Raw genomic sequence first — 26,283 nt, forward strand, 5'->3', positions numbered from 1 at the left:
ATTAGGCTTGTTGATTGGTGTAGCTTTTAGACTATATCCATCCCGTCACTATGTATGTGTAGCTAGGTTATAAACATAATCATGGTTCCCATATCATATAATTCCTATTACTGATATCAGGACCCTTGTGCCGTCAGAAGGCCCATTAATTTCATCAATGCAAGTGGCAAACGTTACGATCCTAAGTGGGGCCTGCCCACATAAGGGACTTGGTGGGACCCAGCCTAGTATGGGACAAGATTAAAGGTCTTGCCCAGTGTGTTCCATCTGACTTTGGACCTACGGCATATTGGTATAGATACCTAACATTTGTATTAAAGCAACAATCATGTCACATGTTCGAGTCAGGAAGAGACGGTGTGTGGAGAGGACTGCTACCTAGAAAAAAGGCCAGAGTAAAAGCCACCAAAAAGTAGGCAAGGACAACAGATTTGGAAGCTTGGTGGAATGTTACAGTCCTAAGTAAGGCCCTCTCTCTAAGTATGGGACAAGGTTGGACCCAGCTTGGTACAAGACAGCTTTGAAGGGCCTAGCTTAATGTGTTTGGCCGTTTGGCAAGCCGCATTATTAAAAATCATATACTTTTGATGTAGCAACAAAACACCAGTTAGCAACATTGGATGTTATAGAAAGATTACAAGCAGTATTTCCTTAAACCATCGTTTACCAATTAGCGACAAAACATCTTTATATACAAATTTGCTAGAGAATTTCATAATCACTAACACTAGCCATTTGGAGGGAGGATTACATAATCTGCAAACCCAAGTAACATGGTTCGAAAATGACATATAATTTGTTAAGTAATGAAGAGGAAAGAGAGAGGGGGGGGGGGGGGGGAATGGGGGGATTAGAAGGTCCTCAAACTCGGACCCGAGTCGCGAAAACTGAAAATTGTCCAAGTCCCATGGCACTTCAGTAACTGCTAGTAAAGCGCATGGAAAATTCCACTGCGGCCCAAACACAAATCTGTAGATTTTCCACTACCCAATCCCACATTATCGGTCATATCACCAGTCCAAGCTGATATTCTTAGCTATGTACAGCTTGTCAATGTACTGTATAACTGGACTAGAGGCAGCAATATACCTTTTCATTTCCTTTTCTGCTGAGTGGTCTGAAACAATTATGGAAGTTTGTTGAGTTCTCCATTAGAATAAAAGGAGTATTCAGAATAAGAGATAGTACCTAAATTATGAAATGAGATGTGAAAAAAAAAGATGCTACATATAAAAGAATGCTATGTATAAAAACATAGCAGAATTTATGTACGAGTTCAGCAATGTCGACTGACATTTTTTTTTTATGACAGGGTATCCTGCCACAATTTTTAGGGCAGGACTATTCCCTACGGATGCGCGCAATCACCCATAAACTAAGCGCATCGGGTAAGCCCGGGGGGATTTGAACTCGCGGCAATGGGGAGCATACCCATGACTTTAAGCCAAAGAGCCACACCCGTACGGGTTTAATTTCGACGACTTTTACAACAAGAGTGGTGGTTTTTATGTACAAGCTAGAGGCTAGCATGTGATAGAGAGTTAGGGATGCTTATGGCAACTTAGATAACTGAAATCTGATTTGAAATTCTGTTTTGTTATGGGAAAGAATGTTTCTGAATACAAAACAAATATGATCCTAATGACCTCCTTGATTGCAAATCACTGAGGTTTTTGTAAGACAACTCAAAACCAACCCTGCATCTACAGCAGCATCAATTTGAGTCAACCAGTGGCGTCATTACCATCGATTGTCTCATCTGAAATCCTCCACCACCCACATTCATTTCTTACTTTGGTTTTGTTTTCTTGTTATCTTTTCCTTTTCAGTAAGTTGAAGAAACATGTTAGAAGAATGTCAACCGTGTTTTATTATTAATGATTTTGTCATGAAAGTTATTTCAAAGAACATGTAAAAGAAAAACACCAAAGCAACAAAAAGTGTACTACCCAAATTTGTTTTTTAATAACTTAAAAGAGATTAGCGTATTTGTTTTTCAATAACTTATAAGAGATTAGTGTATTTGTTTTTCAATAACTTATAAGAGATTAGTGTATTTGTTTTTCAATAACTTATAAGAGATTAGTGAACAAATAAATATGTTGACACACTTGAAGCATTTATGTGTGGAGCAACTAAACACCCTTAACAAGAATCATGAATTTCTACAGAAGGAAATACTGTAAAAATAAAATATTTGATATAGTAGAACTCAAAATAAATGATAAATGTAACCTCATATAATAAACGATTTAAGAACTGAAAAAAAAAATCTAGAAGGTACTACACCCAAAGCAATGACATGTCAGAATACATGTCCAACACAGGTACTTTGCCCTGTTTAGAAGAATACATGCAACACAACTTATAATATTTTAGCAAGCTTGAAGCAGAGCAACAGAACACCCTTAACAAGAATCATGAAATCCTACCTTCAGTTTCTACATGTTTATAAAGAAAAACAGAAATGAGAAAGTAGAAAAATTAAAGCAAGGTTGACTGCATAATACTGATTTAGAGTATATTTTCAAATATCTAAAGTTGAAACCACCCCAATTTTCCAGCAATGAGAGGGTTATTCACTTTGCCTGGAATCCCAATTTCATCAAACTAGAAAGCATATCAATTTTCTCCAATATTAATGATGACAATTTCAAATGAGAAATAATTTCCTACACATAATTTTTTTCTGAATGGAACAGATTAGAATCTGTGTTACATAGATTCTTTTAAACGACTCGAAGTACTCGTGTTGGGCATGCATTCTTACATACAACTGTACGAATCGAACAAAATTTAAATCATTTTGCAAGACTAACTTCAGAAAATGGGATTCCTGAATTTGGAAATATATTTTGATCATATAATTTCCAAAACATAATTATATTTGAAATATATTCAGCTGCTTCTGGGAGTAGTCCGTTTGCGATCTTTGTACTTTTCTTGTTATGTTAGTACGATGTGAGTCAACAAAGGCATATGTTTCTATTAGGCAGTGTTTTGCTTTGGAAATATACTCAGCCACTTCAGCGAGTAGTTCATTTGTGTTCTTTGTACTTTTCTTGTTATTTCAGTACCTAGAATATCCTTTATATTACTATATGTTCACCCAGGTCAAATTGCAGTTTTTCGATTCAGGGATGACATTCACATAAAAAACTACTTGTTTCAAAGAATAAATTAGTCTAGGTGAGCTGTATAAAGTATAAATTAGCATATATTCTTTTGAAAAAGAAATTAAAATCTTACCAGTTTCATGTAGCCTCAATAGGAGTTGTTCCCTTGTTGGAAGAGTGTACATTCCAGCACCAACTGCTCTCCTGATTGCCCAGGTGTGATATGGCGCACAAACTTGTCCGTAAGCTGTTGAAGCTGCATTTCTTAAAGAACAACAACTGAAAGGAAGAAATGGTAAAATATAAGATGTGATCAGCATTTTAAAGAAAGTAAGAGGTGATACTGGTTAATTTGTTGGATCAAAGAATAGTATTGGTGATGTAATTTTTGACACGCAATAGAAAGCAATAGTATTGCTCACTTTCTAAATCTCACGCCCTTTAATGCCGAAAGCAGACTAAGTTGGAATTCCCTAAAAACCTTCTTAAATACTAATGTTTTTGGCATGCCCTGAACATTATTATACTATTATCCATACAAGATACTTTCATAGTTTCATGAAGATCATAAGTAGAAAATATTTCAGAAATGCTCCGTCTATTAACCATTGTCAGTCAAATAAAAGTGAAGAATGAAAGATTACTTCCAGTCACCCAAGGACATGTTGGCATGTTGCACGTTCATTGTTTCTAGGCGACAACAGGATTTTGGTATCAAGAACCAAAGAACCGTCTGATAGACCTATGCCACACATAAGTATACCACAGAACTTCCAGAGTCCCTATTTTGTCTCCACCAGAGAAAGTTCATTACACAACGGGGTAGCAAGAAATAAGACTGACGAAAACAAGCACTTACACAGCATATGTATTAACATGCAGACACATTTATCTGCATCAAGTGGTGGATGAAGAGATAGATATCATTAAACGAGTTCCAGGAAGTCTTAGCAGTTACAGTGAAAGTACAAGATGTTAAAAGAAGGAACTGACAAAGCATCATGATGAGAAAGGGTTGAAACATACTCTGGTGAAAGAAATTGCTCGAATAAAGCTTTGATGAGGTCAAGACCCTGCCTAACTCTACGCAAATTACGTGAAAGACTTCCAGGCTTTCTAACAGAGTTGTTCTTAACATCGACATCAAGTATATTCTTTAAAGTTCCATATGTCTTTGATGCTTCCATCAGGTCACGCACCTGCATATATTAATTGCAACATTAAATCCAGGAACTATACATGATTTTAAAGCGGCAAACGGCAGTTTCCAAAGTTAAGACCAACTAACATAGTAAGACTGAATTTCAAGTTCATAAGATAAGCATTTACTTAACTTTATTAATCAGATTGAGCATAATTTTTATTAACAATCACCTATGCAATCAAGAATTCATTATAAACTATACAAACATGACAAGGAATTTTATCAAATTCAGAAGAGAGCAAATTCATTAACTTGCCTCACACCAATTTACATTGTAACTTATAACATAACCATGGAAACTTGTTGAGATAGCCCCACTTTTTGGTAAATCAAGTTCCTCAAGTTCACAGTGATCTAGCATAAGGAATTGATAAAATCTACATAAATAAAACTATTCAAGCAGCTGGGTTTCACATTGGGTTTCTCATTTAAATGGAAAATAAGATCGGATGTCTGCAAGCGGCACATCATGTGACTAAGGCCTCTTTTGGTTCCACCAAAAATATTCCTTATTTGCAGATATGATGTTAACTTGATGTTATTTACAAATGGGACATTAAGGACTCTTTGGAAGCCATCAACTATATCATTTATAAAAATATTATAACCTTATTTGAAAATAATCATGTTTAACTTCAAGACCATTTGCGTGTAAGATTAGAGAAATTATATGATGAAGGGCCGTATAAGCAAGGAAAGGTGGTAGATAGAAGTACCATCCTTGATATATTTGATCCAACAGCAGCTCCTCAAAAACTGAGCTGATGTTGGATCAAATATCAAGGATGGGCCGAGGACAGCAGATGCGGAAGTGTGGTGGAATGTTACGGTCCTAAGTGGGGGTCTGCCAAGGCATGGGACCCAGCCTGGTACGGGATAAGTTTAAAGGGCCTAGCCTAATGTGTTCCATTAGCTCTAGAGCTTTTGGCATATTGGTTAGGTACCTAACTATCATCAACAACTAACACATAACCCATAACCGCCTAATAACCATATTCTAACTAACCCATGTACACCACTAACACGCACATATCAGAAACTCTGATACTATTGAAAAAAACATAAACAGAGAGAGAGAGAGAGTGAGGTGTTCACCTTGGCAACATATTCTATCTCGGCGAACTTGAACACAATGCCGAGGCAACTGAAGAGGACAGAGACAAGGGAACAGGCATTGGTGAATTGGGCCAATCGAAGATCTTCGGATCCTGGCCCGATGGACTGGGCCAGCTCCTCGAACGCCTCAGCGATCAGAGACAGATGCGTCAGTCCCTCCTCAAACAACACCTCTTCCTCACCACCCATGATTTCTATTTCCACATCCATGATTTCTATTTCCACCTCCTATTAAGCTTCTTGAATGGACGCTATTATAGTTTTCTTATTCTTACAGAAAGTGGGAGATTTGGAATGGGTGGGAATTCGAATAAAGGTGGCAAGGAGAGAAAGCGATATAAGGAAAAAAGCATTGAATGAGGGGCCAAGTATTTTGCTGGGTTCTGTGGGCGTGGATTCGTAGCCGAAAGCTTGGAGAAAAATCTCGTACCCTTTGATTGATTGCTTTCGGGCACTTTTCCCAGCTTGGATTTTGATAATGACTCTCCCTTACTTTTAGGGAAATGTTATCAGCACTACTGTATTTTGATGAGGGCACTCCTCACTTTATTAAAAATACGGTATGGCCCCCACCATAGGATGATCTAAACCGTCCATTAGATGGGCCACAACCTAAATAGCTTGTGCCCTAGAAATCATTTCCATAGGCTGATCCTAACCCTCCAATTTATAGGGGGTTAGGATCAACTTTCTAACATTCAGATCGGAGGGTTAGGATCAACCTATGGAAATGGTTTTTAGGGCACAACCTATTTAGGCCGTGGTCCATCTAATGGACGGTTTGGATCATCCTATGGAGCTGGCCATACAGTACATTTAATAAAGTGAGGAGTGCCGTCATCAAATTACAGTAGTGCTGATAACATTTCCCTACTTTTATCAGGAAAAATATATTGCCAATAGGGGGTGGGGTGAACACAAGTTTGAAAAATTGTTAAAGTGGGTTGATAACCCCCTTTTGAGAGTTTGATAACCCCATTTAGAGGGTTGATAAACCCCTTTGAGAGACTCGATGACCCCAATTTCGTCCGCCTCTAACAATTTTTCATAAGTGTGTCCCCAATTCACAATTCTTGTATTTCGGTGTCCCCCATTGGCAATTTTTCGCTCTTACAAGAAAGGAATTTTTATGCTCCTTCCTAAAAGACACTTGTTGGGCCCACTTCTGCCTCGTTTCCCTGCTGTTCTACAAGATCAACTTCCTAAAAGACACTTGTTGGGCCCACTTCTGCCTCGTTTCCCTTTATAGGTAAGCTGGGTAGCTGTGTTTTTTGGGAAATGATATCACCCCCCCCCCCCCCCCCCCCCCCAACAGCTGGCGGATAAGAAAACGTTAAGGTGGGTGAATTTATCCTCAAGCAAGGCTCGGAGAGTAGTGGAATAGGAAGTCAAAGGAAGAGATAAGAATTTTTATTTGCCAGAATTACCTCGAAAAATTATGCAAGTAGTGTTTTGTTGCACGGCAAATAATGGGAGAGTAGGAGAAAAAGTAGGGGGTGTTATTACCAATATACGGAGAAAGGAGAGAGATGGAAGAGAAATAGAGAGAACACCATTATCTAGAAAATTCTATCATAATTCTTTGCTTTTCGAATAAGGGGATAAGAAAGAGACAAGCAATTATTATATAAGAGAAATCTAAGGGAATCATTGAGACTGAGCACTGCATTTTGGCAACCAAACGAAGGGGGAGGTGATTTTATCCATTTGGGGGGATACATTTCCCAAGATTTTCCCTTTATCCAGAGTTATAAACAAAATAGACTAGTTTGGGTGTCCTCTTCATCATCTCTCACCTTCCTTTGATTAGATAATGGGTTGGTGCCTCTGCATAGCCCAGGCACCATTGCCGACTCTAACCCATCAATCTCTAGAACGCTACCCTCTATCCAAACCCATCACTTCTTCTTGCTTCGTTGATTATCCAACCCATCTTGCCCATCTATCCAAATCCATCCCTTCTTGCTGCATAGATTATCCGACCCACACTCCCCCCTACACAAAACGCGCTTGGTACAATCCAGAGAGGCAAAGAAAGTTCAATCAACCAGAAATTTTCCGTCGTTGGATCGAAACTGACTCTCCCTCTCCATCCATTTCACAAGGTATTATTTTACCAAATTGCAATCTGGGTCCAATTTGTGTATTTCCTGATTGAAGTTTATGGGTAAACTGAAAGACCCAAATTGCACCCAGATTGCAATTTCGGTGTGTATCCAAAATCTCCCTTAGATTATTGATATGTGCATGTTAGTGGTGTATATGGGGTTAGTTAGAATGTATTTTATTATGTGTTATAGGGTTGTGGCCTTGTGCATGTTAGTTGCATGTAAGTTGCAATTTGGGTACGTTTGGCTGTCACCCAAATTGCAATCTGGGTTCAATTTGTGTATTTCCTGATTGAAATTTATGGGTAAAGTGAAAGGCCCAAATTGCAAGCAGATTGCAATTTGGGTGTGTATCCAAAATCTCCCTTAGATTACTGATATGTGCATGTTAGTGGTGTATATGGGGTTAGTTAGAATGTAGTTATTATGTGTTTGTGGGTTATGTGTTATAGGGTTGTGGCCTTGTGCATGTTAGTTGTTGATGATGTGTTTTCTCAATGGGCAAATGGATTGATGATCTATCACTACCTTTGTGCTTGTATCTATGTAGTTGTATTGCAATTGAGATTGAGAGAATTTGGTAGCAAAGAAACTTTATTTTAGGAGAGTCACGGTTCCTCTTGAATTGAACCATTAAGGCCCTGTTCGTTTAAGATTATTACAATCAATTGTGAATGGCAAACCAATTATTGGACTCAAAATTATGTTTAATCTTCAGTCCAATAATTGGTTTGGCACTTACAATCGGTTGGCATAATCTTAAACAAACAGGGCCTAAGAGGTCCGGTTGCCTCGAATCAACTTTTCACTCCTCTCTTTTCTTTGGTTTCTTTGTTTACTTGTGTTACGGCCATTTAGTCACATAAGTTGTTGAGCTTCATATATTAAGAGACACTGATATTTTGATTGTTGTATATCTGATTTTCTTTTGCCAGAAAGGGTTAGGGTTGTGTCATATAACATATTGGGAGATGATAATGCTTCAAAACACAGTGATCTCTATTCACACATTCCTTCAGATTTTATGAATTGGGAAACACGGAGGAAGCTCATATGCCGGGAACTTAGTGGATTGAACCCTGATATAGTGTGTCTACAGGTCAGTCTTTAGCCTGATTCTCTATTTGGTTGAGCTTGCCATTGTCCTGCAAGTTCATCGAAGTCATGGTTTTTAATTTTGGCTGAAACATTTCAATTTCAGTTGCTACCGAAACGAAATCCACTTAGATTCGAAGAATTTTCAGATTTTGTCCGAAATATTAGAATTTCACCCAAAATTTTGGAATTCTTTAATGTTTCGGTGGAAATGAAACATGCAATTTTTCATATAAGAAAAAAGCAAAGTTCATGTTACCATTCAAAAAGAAGAAGAAGAAGAAGCATATTTTATGTTGAAATGTCGACATTTCGACAAAAGCTTTGACAAAAATCAGCTCCACTCATAGAAAGAGAAGAACAACAAGAATCCTTTAAGATATTTCTAAATAATGACAAAAAAATAAAAATAAAAATCCGCGGTGAAGAATCTTTGATTTCAGCTGTGATTTCATTCCGATATGTTTCCGTGATTTTGCAAGATTTCGGCTGAAATTTCATACCGAAACCGAAATGTTTTCGTTTTGCTGATGACTGAAACCAAAACCGAAATTTAAATCCTTGCAACAAACATGGTGTTATTTATTTGGATCTCTATGCCGTTTTTTTTTTTTTTAAATTATTTGGATCTCTATATATGCATTATGTTGCAAATATGAGCCTTATTATTTGTGAACCCCTCAGGAGGTGGATAGATATGATGATCTTTTGAGCAGTATGAGGAACAAAGGCTATATTGGTAGCTTTAAGGTGAATATTCTGCAAAATTCAACATGGGTGTGGGTTTGATTTTTATACTTGTTACGTTTCTTATGAATCTTGATCTGTTACTTTGATGAGTAAAATGATTCGAGCTAACATTAGATGTTTTATTCGATCTTGCAGAGACGTACTGGGGAGGCAATGGATGGTTGTGCCATATTTTGGAAAGAGAATTTGTAAGTATTTTTGCTCGTGCTTCATCTTCTCTCACATTAAATAGTAATGTGCTATTCTGGTTCAGTTAGATTTCTGACTCGTGACTTCATTGTCATAGGTTTTGCTTGCTGGAGGGAGAGAGCATTGAGTTTAAGGGGTTTGGTCTCCGTGATAATGTGGCCCAACTCTTTGTATTTGAGGTAGCCATGTATAAATTGATGCCTTTGATTCCAATTTAACGAAACCTTTAATTTCTTTGTTACAGGACTTCTATCATTAGTATTTAGAACGTAGGTCACATGAAAAAATTCATTCAATGAATACATTTCCTATGCATCTGATCTTTTCTCATTTCCTCACAACAAGCAAAATCAGAAGAACATCCGGTGGTTTTCATTTGAATTCCTCCATTGGCTCTTGATATTCAATTTTACAATAGTATCTGTTCTTATAATCTACGCAACTCAACTCAACTAAGCCTTTGTCCCAAACTATTTGGGGTAGGTAAATGAATCCTTTAGAAAATTTTCATGAGTATCTGTTCTTATAATGAAGGTGAAGTACTAACAAAGAAAAAGGATAAGCTATATAGCAAGTCTAGATTGGAACAATTATGTAAAGACTGCACCATGATGAAAATCTCGGCTATGGGATATTGGGGGTGGGGGGAATGGAACAATTACCAAAACTGTTCTGTTGGGGGACATGACTTGTTTTTTGGCAAAACTTTAAGTACCCATTCCCAAGGACCAAGCATAAAAAATCGCTAAAATAGGGATGAAATGTTAGAACCTAAGATAATTTTGAAGAACACTATTTAACACATTTAAGTTGATTTTCAAGTGACTATCAGGCCGCAATATATTCATTGTATGCTAATCGGCACTATAGATATATGTATACAGTGCCAAATCTATGCATGAATGATGTTTTACAGATAGTTTTAAGACTCCCCTGCTTCATCGTGGATTCCCCAAGTCGACTTCGTTTTACCTTGGCCGCGTTCCGCATTTTTCCCTACAATAAAAACTCCTTTGACTCTCTTGAATTATGACCGCGTCAACCAAGTACTCAGACGCGTCAACCGAGTACTCGACCGCGTCGTGCCGAGCCGGCTAGGATTTTCTTCACCCGCGTTCCGCGCCGCATCCACATTTTTAAACACTGGTTTTACATACTTTCTGAAAAACAAAAACAATAAAAACAATAAATATTAAGAATACATTACCAATGATCCACTAAAAATGTCATGTATGCATCATTTTAGATCCAAGTCGATGCACTGATGTTATTGAGTTTTTTTAAGAAAGCAAAATAAAAAGGAAAAAAGCAGTTTTAAAGTAATTAATTATTGTCCACTAATCAATGTCATCGATGCATGAATCCCCTGTCAAATCCCTGCTTCTATGATGTTTTACATGTTATTATAAAAAGACGTAGAAGGCTTATTAATATTAAAAATTGTTAGAATATCATTAATCTTTCACTGACCTACGCACTAATTACATCATAGAAACATAAGCATAGTGCCAATCCATGGATTTTTTTTATGTTGTCATAGATATAACTAAAAAGTAGTTTTTTTTTAATGGTACTAAAAGTAGCTATATGCATGTCCATTTAAAGCCCTAAAAATTGAAATGTTAACGAAGAGTTCAATTTGTCGTTCCACACTTCAATCTATGCTCTATGAAGTTTAATTACATATGACTGATTCTTTTCTTTGATTTTTTCAACATTAAAATCAATAGAAAACATTTCAGTTTGAAGAGAAATTGGTGGGAGAGGACCTTTCCTCCCTAATACTCTATATTTTCACATAAAAGTAAGTCCTTTCATGATTAGCAGGATTTTTTTGAAATGTTTTGGCCAAAACAATTAAAAACAACTCAGTTTTGGCTGAATTAATCCATCATTACAGTAAGGCTTATTTTTCCATTTTATTAGTGTGATTCAAATGCATCCAGAGTTTCTAGCTAATCCAGTTTGTCTGCTGAAAAATCTGCTTCTCACTCTATGGTGTGGCCTTTTTTACTATCCCCCCGGATATCTTATTGGAAGAAAAGAGAAACTGAGAAACCCCAAGTAATTGAGATACATTGACTGTTTAAATCTATAACAGCACATTGCATCCTTTTTTTAATCTCGTTTGGTTTGTTACAGGCAGATGAATAAAGGTGATTCTAGAAGACTACTGGTTGGGAATATTCATGTGCTTTTTAACCCAAACCGCGGTGATATTAAATTAGGTCAAGTAAGTTCCTTGGTAATGCTTGTCCATTTAATTTGTATCAAGTCACCATAGATACCTCTCGCATGCTAGTCTTGATGAAACTTGATTTAGACAATTTAGATGTACTTTTTTTGTGCTGAAGAAGTGATTGGAAACTCCTGAGGTCTATATTTTCTTTATCAGCCCATGTTGGGAAAACTATGCGCTTCAGTTCTTTGAATCCAATAGTATATATTAATGGAGTGACTTTTGCATTGGGATTTTGTTTTATAAGCTTTGATGTTTAATCATTTTATTCACAGATCCGTTTGCTCTTGTCGAAGGCACACACACTCTCTAAGAAATGGGGTAGCATCCCCATTGTGCTTGTTGGTGATTTCAACAGCACTCCTCAGGTGTATTTCCATATTATAAGTTTTTTTGTTTTTATCATACTCTCAAGGTTGCTAAGGACAATGCATTCTCTTATGTTATATAATTGGAAATGCTAATCTTTCTTTTTGTATCTGTCTGCAGAGTGCAATTTATGAGTTCTTGTCATCCTCAAAGGTGAGTTTTTTTTTTATGTACTAAATAATCGGATGTCTATCAAATCATTTACCGTTGTACATATATGTGTTACTGATATCAACATAAATTATTATTAATCTAAGGATCCAATCAATTTTTACCATATCACGAGGAGCTTGATATATATGATATTGCCATTTGCAGCTGAATATCACGTTGCATGATAAAAGACATTTATCTGGCCAAAGCAGTTGTCGGCCTGCTCAATTTGTTGGCATGCCGAGACAAATGTGGAAACCATATATTTTCAGGGACAGGTACTCTTAACAAATGCTGACTGTATTGACATCAGATATTCATTTAATATGTTATTTCTATACAAAATTATGATTTATGAAGCCATCTTACCTAAGACCTCTGCATTTCAGATTCTCGACGTGCACTTGGACTGATGAAGAGGTGAAGATTGCATCCGGTAATTCAGAATGCACAAAACTTGAGCATCCTTTGAAGCTCTACAGCTCTTATGCGAGTGTCAAGGTTTACTCTCTTTCCTTGTATCTAGTGGTTCTTGTAGGTAGTGTCTGAAATGGATGTCATTGAACTATTTTATGTTAATTTTGGACAGGGGAACACAAGAACTAGAGGTTTTCAGGGTGAACCGTTAGCTACCACTTATCACTCAAATTTTATCGGAACTGTTGACTATCTCTGGTAAGTTAGCTTTCTTTGAAGGTTCCTTTGTTTTAATAATGTATTTATATATGTTTGACTCACTCTACACTGGATACAGGTATTCAGATGCCCTTTCTCCTATGAAGGTATTAGACACTGTATCAATTGATGTTTTACGGAAGTCAGGTGGCCTCCCAAGTAAGGTACGGGAACTTTTTATGTATCTGCATGTTTCTCATAATCTCATCCTTCAGGAACATTATTATATCTCTCTGAATTGGAGCACATTTCCATGTAGGGGGTCATTTTACACTAAACTTTTTGAATTGAGGTGCACATTTTCAAATTTTAGCATGAATTTCATGCATGGCAAGTGATGTTTTCCTCAGAGTTGGGTTGATGTGTGTCCAAAACAGGTGTCCTACGTGGAAATTTTTGAAGAATAGAGTCGTCCCGTTAGGCAAGCATAATCTATGTCACCTTGCACTTTTTTAGAGTGCATGGTTTCCCAAGTTCTCCAGTTAAATACAGTATAGAGGTAAGATATTTAATAGCTAATGAAAAAATTGAAAAATTAGAGAAGATGGAAGAGGAAAGGAGGGAGGAAGAAGAAAATTGAGAGAATAAAATTCATGAGATTGTCTCTCATGTATGGAGACATTTCATTATGCTAGTATTCAACATGGAACTTAAAGAGTTACAAGAGTACCCTTAATGATACTTATGAGTGAAGATATAGGAACATATAGTTATACACCACTAAAGGATGTACACTGAAGATTTCCATGGTGTATGCACTCTAACACTCAACCTCAAGTTGGTGAATAAAGTCGAGCTTGAAATAGACTGATGCTGGTGCCTTAGAAGTTCTTTAATGAAGGTATCAGCCAACTGATCTCCTGAACGAATATGGGGAGTAGAGATTTCGTAGATTCCATCTTTTCTCTCCTAAAGTGGCACTCAACCTCGATATGTTTTGTTCGCTCATGCAATATAGGATTGAATGTCAACTTGATTATCCCATAACATAGGCATATGCTTTTTTATACTTTGTTCTCAAATCAAAGGAAAGAAGGTGCAAAACCTATGAAATAGAAAATTGGGATTTTTTTTGTCGTGCAAGAGGAATTCAATTGCATTGTACTGCATGAGGAAATTTTTTGGCGCCAGAGATCTTGAACTAGATGGATGAAAGGAGACAAGAATACCACCTATTTCTGTGGGATAGCAAGTGCTGGAAGGAGAGGAAACCTAATACGGCGCTTGGAAGAGATACTTAAATAATCTCACGTCCGGGGAGATATCCTCAAGAACAAGAAAAGAATAGGGGAAGAAGAAGACACCTTTTCACTGATAATCTTCAATTGAAAGTTACATACGTTTTTGTATTCTCCAAGAACCGGCACTTTCCTATATATATAATAGAATCTTATCCAACTCTTTCCTAACCAATCACTTCCCTAACAAATCTTTATAAAATAAAAAAGCTCTTTCCTGAACAAAAATAGTCCTTATAAAGCTACATAAACCAATAGCCAATAATAATAAAGATTCCTACTAAACCTCTAAATATAAGATAATTACAAATAGATATTATCTAATAATGCTACTAATTACTAATAGATACTATCTAATAATATTACTAATTTTCTATTCCAACCGTATCAAAACCTTATTAGTGCTCTGATGATTGAGGGCAGGATGGTTGAGGGTCGGAGCAGTGAAAAAAAAGGATATCAGAAAAATCTATAGTGGATTTCTATAAATCTTTGTATTCTTTTATGGGGGTTCCTAGACCATGGCTGGAGGGAGTTGACTTCAAATCCATTGATTACAGGATTGTGCCTTATTAGAGACCTTTTTCCGAGGAGGAGATTAGAGCCGTATTAGAGACCTTTTTCCGAGGAGGAGATTAGAGCCTTATTAGAGACCTTTTTACGAGGAGGAGATTAGAGTTGGTCTATTTGCTCCCAAAAGAGATAGGGTCCTTGGCCATGATGGTTTCAGCCTAGCCTTTGTTCAGTGTTGTTGAGATGTGGTGAAGTAGGATCTCTCCAAGTTCTTTTGAGAATTCTATGAAGGTTTGTCACTCAAAAGAAGTACGGGTGCAACTTTTAATACTTTGATCCCTAAAGTAAAAGGGGTTGTCCATGTCACAGATTTTAGATGAATTAACCATGTGGGATGCTACATAAAGTTCTTGCTAAGGTGCCGGTGGATGGTTAAAGAAAATGCTTCATAAGGTATTTCCAATACGCAATCTACTTTTGTCCAGGATAGATAAATTCTTGACAGCGTGCTGCTAGCAGATGAATTGGTTGACTACTATTATAAGACGGGAAGAGCGGGGGTAGTGTGCACGTTAGACATAGAAAAGACGTATAACAGGGTAGTTTTCTCAGCTCGGTTTATTGGTCTTATAGAGAATTGGATTGTCATATCTTGGCCTAAAAACGAAGGATTCTGTGGAGATTGGTGTTGATGGCTACAATATTGGTAATTTGGAAATAGGGAAGCTCCGGATCTTCACGACCATCTCCGAAGGGCTTCAGTCTATTTAGATGAAGGTGATATATCTGACTAGCAGATGGGCGCGAGCTCTTCTGTATTTTAGGGATGTTTCTAGCTATGTTTTGATCCATTTCTGGAGGGAGATGTGTAAGATCTCGGAAAGAATCGACACACCTACTCCTAAGTAAACATCGTCGGACCCTAAGAAGCTGAAACTCAACTTTTACGGATCGAGTTTAAGCAACCCGGGCCCAACAGGGATCCCTAGAGAGGAGCATGGCCATAAAAAGTGGGCGTTTATGACCCAATCGGAATTAAGGACTCGAATGAGGCTGAGGTAATGGCTATATTACATGGTATTAGGCTCACACAAGGTGGAGATGGTAGACCATACGATTGTGGAAGGAGACTTCAAGAATGTGATTAGATGGTTGGGCCATAGGTGTCTGCATCCTTGGAGATTTGTCAATGCTATTGAAGAAAACCGGGATCATTTGAGAGAGCACGAGATCACTTTCAACATTTCAGAAGATCAGCCAATTGTGACACCAGTTGGCTAGCTCATGCAGAAGTCGAGAGGGCCCATTTGGAGTTGTTCGATTCTTTTCCTCCTTGACCCCTCTTAGGTGCTATTTTTGTTTTGTATTGTGGTATATCAGTTTTGCTTTCTTATATTTGACCATCTTGGTCATGGATTTCCCCGATTTTAATAAAAATATTCGACGTTAAAAAACGGGGTAGAAAAATTGTTGGGTATAGGTACATGGACTTAATTATGGCGCTTTAATGCACGTGGACTTTGGAGTGTAAGATTTTCTATGAGAATGGAAAATTCTCTACATCTACTTATGTAGATTTGAAGGCAATAGGATTACTTTTTGTTTTGCTCTTATTAGATGTTTTACTTGATTTATATACTATTTGATTTGCAGTCTCTCTACTTCTCTACTTTTTTGGTACAACTCTGTAATTCTTTTCTTATTGTATCTGTTCTCATCCAACCGAATTTTCTCTTAACTCCAGAGACTGGGTAGTGACCATCTGGCCTTGGTTTGTGAATTTGCCTTCATACAAGAGAGAAGAGAAGGAGAAGAGCAAAGTAATGCAGCCGACACTAAAACAGCAAGGAAAGAAGAGGATGCTGACATTGGTGAAGCTGATCAATAACTACAAACTATTCATCTCCGGGAGAGAAAAAAACAAAACGCTAAGAGCGTCTAAGTATATGCACCATATACATAATTTTAATGGTTTCAGATAGGAGTCGTCTTCTTGGGTTCACTGGCCATCTCAGCATTCTCTGTGCTGCAGGTTCCAGTGGCACGATCAGATCGCCTGTTCATGAATCCAGTGTGTAGCAGCCTCATGTAAATCTGGCGGGTAAGTGTCAAAATTATGATAAATGCCTCAATGTTTTCCTCAATTGCATGAATAAATAATTCATCATTAAATCCAACATTTCATCCAAAAACTTCACAATTGGAAAGAAATCTAGAAACCCAGATAGAACTTCAATTCACAAGTAGTCTTTCTTGGTTCTCTATGTCGATCTGCTTGCACGCAAGACTACACAAACCTTGAATGATTACATAGTCTATTTGGTGGACCCTATTGTGAATGAAATTTCAATGATCACATGATCTTAGCCATTCGATTATGAACTGCTTATTGTTAGATTGGTGGTCCCATTGTGTACATGACTGATGATTGTTGTCGTCTATTCGGTGGACCCTACTGTGAATGAAATCTCAATGATCACATGATCTTAGCCATTGGATCTTGAACTTTCTTATCATTAGATTGGTAGGTCCCATTGTGTAAAAGGTCTGATAATTAGCATTTTGCCCATTAGATTTGGTCGATTGCATATTTTCCTGCAGAGTGACAGAGTCGAAATGGCTAATTTACCTTTCGGCCCTGTTTGTTTTGTATTTGAAGAATTGATTTTGAGTACAAATCTGATTATTTGGCTCAAAATTGCGTTTAATTTTGAGACCAATAATCAGTTTTAGACTCAAAATCAATTATCACAATCCAATACGAACAGGGCCTTCATATTATTGTTTATTTTCAGTCTGATGTAATTGGATTTCCCTTAAACTTAGGGAGCCTTTGAATATGCTCATCTTCCTTTCTCTGAAAGTTTCAAATTCGAGAAAGCTCAAGACAAATGAAAAGATTTCCCTGAAATGGCTTCTGCCAAATGGAAAATCTGTATTTTGTTTGCCATTCGGATTGGCCATTGACAACTAACTTGGGTAAGAAAGGCTTGGTGTCATTTTGGTTCTTGCTCAGGAGTAAAACTGGTAGGTAGAAGCGTCCATGACGATATTCCGAAAGCCCCCAATGGTGGATGCGAACATGATGAACAGACCCATGAATATGCAAGCCTGATAAGATACAAGAAAGTAATCCAAGATTAGTTTAGATAAAACAAGGACTTAAGATCTTTCATTTTGAATTTTGAGAATTGGTTTAGTACAAAACTGATTAGTGGACTAATTTTGAGTACACTGATCAGTTTGGACTCAAAATCAATTCTCAAAATCCAAAACAAAAGATGAGAGAGAGAGAGAGAGAGAGAGAGAGGAGTATTTTGCTCACCCAATTCACTATCCATGAAAGGCTGAACCTCCTTGGCTTCTTGATTGCCAGCCAGATTATACAGGGAAGCTGCAATGATAAATTAAGTCACAAAAATTATTGCAATTAATGCCCTGTTAGTTTGAGTTTGTGACACCCCAAACCGATTATTGGACCAAAATTAAATGTAATTTTGTGGCAATAATCGGTTTAAGGCTTCACCCACAATCTCAAACGAACAGGGCCGAAAATCACAAAATGTATGAGACATAGCCTTGTGGGGTATCACTTACAAAATACGAGTTAGGTGCGAATGCAAATCCTCCAAAGAAACCGAGAAGATCCCCGAAGAATGGAAAGGTGACACCAATGAAGAGAGTGAATGCTGTAACACATAACTAACTGTTATTCTTCTAACCTTCTTGAACAGGAATAGTATTGGTGAACCCATCCAACCAAACAGGTTGACCAATCCAAGGAAGGCATAGCTTATCCAAGGATTTCTATCCCTGTGGTGAATAGCCCCACTTATCATGGCCTCATCAGATCAATCATGAACGTAGATGAGAGTCATAGTGCAATTTCCCATACTAGTAGAAAAACCAAAAGGATGCATATTTTTTACCGACGTAAGCAGAGCGAGCTATGAGGCGGAGTGTAATTCCAGGCGGAAGCTTGAACTTTTTCACCAATACCATCTCAATCATGTCGAATACGGGCATTGCGTATACCTGCAACTTTTCTAAATTACTACTTAAACCATTAGGATGTTTTGATATTGGCCCTCATGTCTTTATTCCAACCTCTATTCATATGCTTGTATAGAACTTCTTCAATGTGACCTAGTTGGGATTTGCTAGGCAATTTCGCGGATTTTGGCAGATTTTGTCTTATTCATTTAATTCATAGGATGTGGTTGTTCTATCCTGCAAAAGTGAGCCGTGAAATGGCTTTCTGCGAAATTGGTTAGCAAATCCCAATCTAGTTATCCATACTATTATATAAAGCGAAGATCCTCACAGACATTGCATCCTAAGGGCAGAGATTCCAAGAGCTACTTGCAATTGATTTTCAGATATCATCATACTGTAGGGGAATCTACTTTCTTAAAGATAGTACCTTAAGTTGTGCGCATTAATCTGACTATTATCATATTTTTAATTCCTCCCATCATTGTCATTTTAAAATTCGGTCACCGCTTTAGCCGGCCTATTACCCGATAACAATGACTAGAAAATTGGGCTTTACCAAAAAAAATAGTCGGTATAAGTCCTAAAATCCGCCGGCATAACCTCTATCAATAGATTACGGGTCTTCCTGTATCCACCTCTAGATGTGGCAATGATAAATCTTAGAGAGAACATTTCCTATACACTTGTATAGGTAAGTTACCTACGCACTACCTTAAAATACAGTGGGGGCCCACATTGTTTGGGTGATCCAAACAATTCATTTGAATGGTCCTCACATAGATAGGGTGTCCACAAAAAATCAGATCCATAGGATCATCCCAACCCTACAATTTGTGGAGGTAAAATGGACGTGTATAAACCTTCACAAATTAGTCCATTTTTTGCCTCCATAGTTTGAATGGTTAGGATGATCCTATGGATCTGATTTTTTGTGGACACCCTATCTATGTGAGGATCATTCAAATGAATGGTTTGGATCACCCAAACAATGTGGGCCCCCACTGTATTTTAAGGTAGTGTGTAGGTAACTTACCTACACAAGTGTGTAGGAAATGTTCTCTCTAAATCTTATACTGACAAATAAAGGACCATCAGTAAAGGTTAGTAGTCCATTTAAAAAAAAATGCTTAACTACTTTAAATGGGAAAGAGGGATGAAATTGAAGACCTGGTAGCTTCCTATGACATGGATGACCACCATCAAGTTGGCAGCAGCAATGAGCCAGTCGGGCCGTCTGAGCGCCAAGAGCAAATTATCCTCGACGTCTTGCCCGAATGTCCAGTACCCGACTAGTGCCGTAGGGAAATAACAAACTGCGGTGATAAAATAGGCGACCACCGCACCCTTCCACATCGGTATCTTGGAAGGTTTCTCTGGGGTGGATGGAATTGTGGCCTGAATTTCAAGAACTACACCATGGCCCGCGTAAGCGAAGGAGATCTCCCCCAATGCGTTGAAGGCCCGGAACATGGAGTCCGCCGGGCTGGTCTTCTTGTATGCGTAGCTCACATTAGGGACCGGCCCTCGGCTCAAGCATGCCACCCACGATATTGTTGAGTAACTGGTCGAATTGGCCCGAAAACATAAGTCAATGATGAAAGGAGTGGGGAAAATTAACAATGTGACATAACTTGGAAAAAAATGGTACTCGGCCCTGTTTGGATTGCAGGATTTTTTTTCCAAAAAGTTTGGAAAGAGAATATATTTTTTTAAAATTTCTAACTTTCCTTACACAATAAAAAAGGTAAATGTTATCAGCACAACCTTATTTTGATATTTGCACAAACTCAGCTGTCTTTTCTTATTTAATTGGTTCGTGAGAGCCTTTTGGGAAATGTAATAACTTTTTGACAGCTCTTTAAACACTAAAAGACAAGATGGGTGAGCGAAAATATCAAAATATGGTTGTGCTGATATCATTTGCCAAAAAATAACTTGAACCAGCCCTATTCAATTTTTGCTTAGAGATATCCGCAATCTATGATAATATACCTCTAATTTAACCAAAATCATATCATTTTCCTATAAATTATGGAAAGAAAAAAATTTTCATTAGAAATCTTTTTCTTGCAGGCAGACAGGGGAAAAATACCCCTGACCTAAAAAAATTTCTTGGGAATTTATTTCCTTTCCACAATTTAGAGGGAAATGATATGATTATGGTTAAATTAGAGTGATATTATCATAAATAGAAGGTCCCTCTAAGTAATAATTGATAGGAATAGTTCATCTTATCTTTTTTCACGTGTGATGGGGTTCGACACAAAAGCGAAGATCCTGTTGGAGTTCCACACAAAAGCAAATAGTCCCACATCGGTAAAGTGAATTGGGTAAAGTGAATTGGATGGTCTGGGAATCTAACCGGGTAGAACTCACCCCTGAAAGCTAGCTGTTAGAGAGAGGGTGCCCATTCCCTTATAACCCTTCCCCCTCCGTTTCACTTTACCGATGTGGGACTATTTGCTTTGGCATGGAACTCCAACAATCTCCCCCTCCACGCTAAAGCAATGTGGACCATCTCGCCCCTCCACGCGGCGGCTGCGTGGGAACCACGAGATCTTCTCCTAGGGAATTCCACCGTCCTCGGACGCACACCAGAACCCGGTTAAATTCCTACAAATGGTATCAGAGCTGGGGCCTTGTAACTTCCGGGAAGATCTCGGTAACCCCAGTGTGCCTCCGAGGACGATAGAATTCCCTCAGAGAAGATCTCGTGGTTCCCACGTAGCATCCGCATGGAGGGGCGAGATGGTCCACGTTGCTTCTGCGTGGAGGGGGAGATTGTTGGAGTTCCACGCAAAAGCAAATAGTCCCACATCAGTAAAGTGAATTGGATGGGGATGGGTTATAGGCGTGGTAACTCCCGGGAAGACCTCGGTAACCCCGGTGTGCCTCCAAGGACGGTGGAATTTCCTCGGAGAAGATCTCGTGGTTCCCACGTAGCCGCCGCGTGGAGGGGCGAGATGGTCCACGTTGCTTCCACGTGGAGGGGGGATTGTTGGAGTTCCGCGCAAAAGCAAATAGTCCCACATCGGTAAAGTGATTTGGATGGGGATGGGTTCTAAGGCTCCGTTCACTTGTTTTCTAGCTGCAAGAGAAGAAAAGAAAGGAAAAGAATCTGACGTGGAAAACTGGAAAAGAAAGAAAAGAAACTGTGAGAAAATAGTTTTTTCTCGTTGTTCACTTGGCTGAGAAAGGAAAAGAAAGTATGCAGGCAAAGTGGTTTCCTCAAGAAAATAATTTTCTCATCCTTTTGGTGAGAAAATTTAGATAAAAAGTGCAAGAAAGTTGGTTTTCCACGTAATTATTTAGAATTTCCACGTGTGTAAATTCGCTTTCCCAAGAAAACGAGTGAACGGTGGAAAATGTCCAATCACGAGAAAATTTGACTTACTTTCTTCTCCTTTCCTTTCTCGAGAAGGCGAGTGAACAGAGCCTAAGGGAATAGGCACCCTCCCTCTAACAGCTAGCTTTTAGGGGCAAGTTCTACCCGGTTAAATTTCTACATATCCCACATTGGAAAAGTGAACGTATGTGGAAGGGCTTATAAGGAGACACTCTCCCCTTAACGACTAGGTTTTAAGGGTGAGTTCTTAGGGGGGGTCCTAACAATGTGTAAAAAAAATGTTAGAACTTTTAGAAATAATTTTCCTTTCAAAACTCTTTCCACAAAATTCCTGCAATCAAACTGTTCTGCAGTGCTTCTCTCTCCAATTTTCGGAGTGGGAAAAGCAGGCCTAAAAGAATTGCTTCCCTCCGCCAAAAAGAGATTTTTCAATGCTCGAAAATGTAGAAATGGAGAATCGGGTCGAGCGGGTCATTAATCATTATAGCAAAATGCGATTTTTTTCCCCTACTACTCTTCACTGGGAGTGAAGAAAATGGGAAAATTGCAAAAAGCGCTCCTGAAAATCAGTTCTAAACAAAGGCCCCTACTTGTTTTGGTAGAAAGACTCATAGTACCTTAGCGACATGATAGCTGCAGCTAGGGAAACAAAGGCCACTGATTTTAAGTTTGGGAGTTGAGAGAGGAAGAATTGGATCGAGCCAAAGATGCAGATCCAGTAGGACTGGCGAAGTCTAGTGCAATTTGAGCAGGCGATTTCAAAGAATTTCTTAAGGCACTTGCCCCCAGTGACTATGTACACAATGTCGCACCCGATCTGGACAATCAACTGTTGTGGGAGCACAATCCACAATCCGAGTTTGGGTCCGAAAGCATACTGTCCGAGTTCATGGTAACGATCGAACCGAGTCCCAGGTACCGATTCATGGAGTTCAACCATCTGCCACAATGTGTATAATGTAATGCACCAAGATAATACCATAACAAATGTTCCAGGACCCCTACAAAAAAGGAAAATAATTCTCATCATACACCAAAAGAAAGCAAGTTTTAGTCCCCTTCAGATCAGATCCACGTACCCATGTGTAGGTCACGATCCATTTGGAATCTATCTATTGCAAATTGCACCATCGTATATTCAACCATAAAAAGTTAAGCAAGTAAAAGATTGAGCAAGAAGGTTAAATGAGGTAACCTAGATAGATTAGGAAATTAGGTTGGATTAAGATAGTTTCCTTCCATAATTATCTTGATTTCATACTATGTTGATCATGTAAGTGTTCTATATATATATATATAAGGGCTTATTAGTATCTAGTGTTATAGACCAAGATTACTGAAAAGGCTAATGTTATTGTTACTACTATGTTTTAATAATTGCACTAACTCACCTTGTATTTTCTGTTTTTATTGGCTTAAATCTGAAAGCTTTTTGAGAATTATAATAAACGTTTTTTTCGGCAGGCAAGCTGGGGTCGAACCTGGGACGTCAAGGTTGAAATACATAGCCTCAACCATTGAGCTAGAGGCTCAATCCCTTGTAGTTTATTTGACAGCTAGATAAGTAATAAAAGACAAGGTGAGTTATTGCAATTATAAGAACATGGTGGTGCGAATAACAGTAGACAAGTGAAAATTTCTAATTTCACATGAATATAGTGGACGTGGTGTCCCGGGAAGGAGAGGGAGTGAATATATTACTTCCATAAGATTAAATTATAACAAACTTATTTGCATTGAAGAGCCAAATATGTTGACATCCAAAGATGTGCTTATGGTTTAGCCGTCTCACAGTGTGACATTGAATAGAGATTTTACCATCCTAAGTAGGCCATGGCATAAGGCAAGCTGAGGACTCCAGCACCAACCATGGCTGTAACATTGTGGAATGCTGAATACCACCATTTCGAATGTTTAATCGCGGCTCCTTTTGACGATGGCTCCTCTGCGTAATCATCCTGCAACCAGAAGAACTACACTGTTTACACAAATACATACATGTTTTGTGTCTCAACCACAGTGTTTTGTGTTGAATCAAGCTTTCCTATTGGGAGAAAAAGAAAGAATGCTTGATTTAGTGATGGATGTTTCTTCTAACCTTTGGAGCAGTTGGAGAAGCTGAAACCATCTCCACAGAAGGACTTGTGTGGAACAAAGGAGTGTTGGTGTAATTGTAATGGTTGGTGACTTGGATGCAATCATGTATCATTAAAAGAAGGTTATCCAACTGGGCCCCACTCAAAGTGTGGATGTGATTTTCTCGTTCCCCATCTTGCAAGCATTGCAAGGAAGAAAATTGTGTGCAATGCCCGAAACACCCTCTCCTTCCCTCTCTTTAATGAAATGATATAGTCATATGAGTTTGACAATTAATGAAGAATCCTCTTATATTTCAATCAAGGGGACTATTTTGATTTTGATTAAGAAGCGCCTAACCATATCATTAATGAAGAATCCTCTTATATTTCGTTACGAGGAGATGATGTAATATGGTAATTTTCTACTCAATGAAATGATGTGAAACCTTGTTGGTTGTTGAATCACTCTCCACTTACAATTAGTGATGATTAATCATGATTAAGTGAGAAGAATCTTATTTTTTGTAATCTTCTCCCCCAATAGCTTTGAAGGCACAAAGATGAGTGGGGTGAACTCAAACATGGCCCACACTCGAGTGCGCTTTAGGTGCATTTTTTAAAAAAAAATTATATTCCATCGTATGGACGTCGTTGATGATAGACTTGGGAGCTTCAAAAAGAACACCTCAACTCATTGAAATCGAATAGTTCATTTGACCGAGATTTTATATGATCCACTTGACAAAAAAGAAATTAGGGTCTATCTATCGGGGTGATCTAAGCCGTTCATCTGTTATCCCCGGTTCTCCGTTTGGAGGACGGAATTGTTTTGGTTCTTGGGATTTCTGTGGAACAAAAAACTTCCTGGGAGATTGGTGGGAAAAAAAACTCCTTGGAAGTATCCCGGTAAAATAAAAATCCCATGTTTGGTTGACCAGACTAGGCTTTGTTTGGTTGCTTGAATTGTTGCGAAGAAAAAAAAAAATCTTCTGCAAGTTTATTTTTGGTTCCTGGGAGTATTTTTTTTCCTTCCTGGGGTTTTGTGCGGGGTTATTTTGGTTCCTGGGATTATTTTGAGCCCACCAACCAAACGTGGGTTTCCTACTGAAATTCCACAAAAGTCCCAAGAATAAAAAAAATTCTGGCAACCAAATGTAGCGGATGATCCAAACCCTCCGACATATTCAGCGTACAATAGATGGCTTGTTAAGTTCAAAAAATGACAATTGTAAATCTCCACATACCAAAGGGTTAGGATCATATCATGGAGAACATATTTGGAGCACAAACTATTTAAGATGGGGCCAACTTATTTGGACGATATAAATTATTAATTCATTGATCCCCATCATAGATAGGTCGTGAGTAAAAAAAATTCTGCACAGGGCGTGTTTGGCAACCATGAAAAAATGTTCCATGGAATATTTGTTTGCCTAGTGTAAGATTGAGGTAGAGAGGGGGGAGAGAGAGATGTGAGGAGGTGGGGAGTGAGGAAACCATGATTTGGGCTAGAAAACAGAGAAAAATATTTCCCTGTTGAAACAAGAATTCTTTATTTTCCAGCCCTATCGATTCTCCTCACTCACCTCATTCTCAAATCTCAAGCCTCTCTCACCAGTCCTCTCTGGCCTCTACTCTTTAACTTTGGGTAAACAAATATTCTATGAATTTTATTTTCATCGTTGCCAAACTTGCTCATAGTAGAATCTAACCCTTCAATTTGTGTAAGCTTTTATACCATTGATTTTATACCTTTTGAAGCTGTACAATTTACCGTCATAGTAGCAGGGTGTTGGGATCATCTGATGACAAAGTATTTGGAAATTGGGACACGATCTATCTATGATGGGGACCAACAAATAAATGATTTAGACCATCATACCTTTTTCTGCATGTTTTCACAGAATTACATGGCCATCTATCATATAAAAGACACTAAGTAGGGGTGCAAGTTTGGCCTTGTCAGCCCTGACCGTCAGGGCTGGATTTTCCAACCCCGAGAGCGGATCAGGGTTCATTTTTTTAGACCCTGACTCAGGTCGGGTTGAGTTCTGAGTTAATGCCTTGGGTACCCTGACCCGGCCCGACCCTAAGTTTT

General features: G+C 38.2%; 3 protein-coding genes across 5 annotated transcripts; 1 reads left to right on the forward strand and 2 right to left on the reverse strand.

The window, feature by feature from the left end:
• Positions 1-854: 854 nt before the first annotated feature.
• LOC143863762 (ACD11 homolog protein-like) lies at positions 855-5,853 on the reverse strand. Its single transcript, XM_077374519.1, has 4 exons — positions 5,416-5,853; positions 4,143-4,315; positions 3,250-3,395; positions 855-1,117 (listed from the first exon to the last, which is right to left on the reverse strand). The coding sequence occupies exons 1-4, from the start codon at positions 5,644-5,646 to the stop codon at positions 1,011-1,013; spliced, it is 657 nt and encodes a 218-aa protein (XP_077230634.1). The 5' UTR covers positions 5,647-5,853; the 3' UTR covers positions 855-1,010.
• Positions 5,854-7,039: 1,186 nt separating this feature from the next.
• On the forward strand, positions 7,040-17,258 carry LOC143863260 (carbon catabolite repressor protein 4 homolog 3-like). Of its 3 annotated transcripts, XR_013240845.1 has the most exons (14): positions 7,040-7,541; positions 8,480-8,643; positions 9,324-9,389; positions 9,525-9,577; positions 9,676-9,765; positions 11,721-11,811; positions 12,093-12,185; positions 12,307-12,339; positions 12,505-12,617; positions 12,729-12,840; positions 12,929-13,014; positions 13,094-13,178; positions 16,510-16,707; positions 16,798-17,258. XR_013240845.1 is itself a non-coding variant. In XM_077373935.1 (13 exons), exons 1-13 carry the CDS (start codon positions 7,250-7,252, stop codon positions 16,651-16,653), a joined length of 1,422 nt encoding a protein of 473 aa, XP_077230050.1. In that variant the 5' UTR covers positions 7,043-7,249; the 3' UTR covers positions 16,654-17,258. The 3 variants fall into 3 exon arrangements, 2 of the variants coding, with proteins under 2 accessions (XP_077230050.1, XP_077230051.1); XM_077373935.1 differs by having other exon boundaries at positions 7,043-7,541; positions 16,510-17,258; XM_077373936.1 differs by having other exon boundaries at positions 7,049-7,541; positions 9,676-9,757; positions 11,725-11,811; positions 16,510-17,258.
• LOC143863261 (lysine histidine transporter-like 6) lies at positions 16,614-24,343 on the reverse strand. Its single transcript, XM_077373937.1, has 8 exons — positions 24,206-24,343; positions 23,926-24,065; positions 22,725-23,108; positions 19,929-20,322; positions 18,695-18,800; positions 18,363-18,454; positions 18,091-18,159; positions 16,614-17,876 (listed from the first exon to the last, which is right to left on the reverse strand). The coding sequence occupies exons 1-8, from the start codon at positions 24,314-24,316 to the stop codon at positions 17,778-17,780; spliced, it is 1,395 nt and encodes a 464-aa protein (XP_077230052.1). The 5' UTR covers positions 24,317-24,343; the 3' UTR covers positions 16,614-17,777.
• Positions 24,344-26,283: the final 1,940 nt, after the last annotated feature.

This window comes from Tasmannia lanceolata, unplaced genomic scaffold, assembly GCF_043159265.1.
Source record: "Tasmannia lanceolata isolate RefF3 unplaced genomic scaffold, GAP_Taslan_0.1 ptg000044l, whole genome shotgun sequence".
In the NCBI taxonomy this organism is placed as follows: Eukaryota; Viridiplantae; Streptophyta; class Magnoliopsida; order Canellales; family Winteraceae; genus Tasmannia; species Tasmannia lanceolata.

Coding starts and splice junctions, on each gene's coding strand:
- LOC143863261 (XM_077373937.1), bottom strand. CDS start 24,316: ATGATACATGATTGCATCCAAGTCACCAACCATTACAATTACACCAAC. Junction 23,109..23,925: donor GCCATGGCCTACTTAGGATG/GTAAAATCTCTA, acceptor CCTTTTTTGTAG/GGGTCCTGGAACATTTGTTA. Junction 18,455..18,694: donor AGCTCGCTCTGCTTACGTCG/GTAAAAAATATG, acceptor TATGTGTTACAG/CATTCACTCTCTTCATTGGT.
- LOC143863762 (XM_077374519.1), bottom strand. CDS start 5,646: ATGGATGTGGAAATAGAAATCATGGGTGGTGAGGAAGAGGTGTTGTTT. Junction 4,316..5,415: donor AGATAGAATATGTTGCCAAG/GTGAACACCTCA, acceptor TAATATATGCAG/GTGCGTGACCTGATGGAAGC. Junction 1,118..3,249: donor ATTGAGGCTACATGAAACTG/GTAAGATTTTAA, acceptor TAATTGTTTCAG/ACCACTCAGCAGAAAAGGAA.
- LOC143863260 (XM_077373935.1), top strand. CDS start 7,250: ATGGGTTGGTGCCTCTGCATAGCCCAGGCACCATTGCCGACTCTAACC. Junction 9,390..9,524: donor GCTATATTGGTAGCTTTAAG/GTGAATATTCTG, acceptor TCGATCTTGCAG/AGACGTACTGGGGAGGCAAT. Junction 13,015..13,093: donor GGAACTGTTGACTATCTCTG/GTAAGTTAGCTT, acceptor CACTGGATACAG/GTATTCAGATGCCCTTTCTC.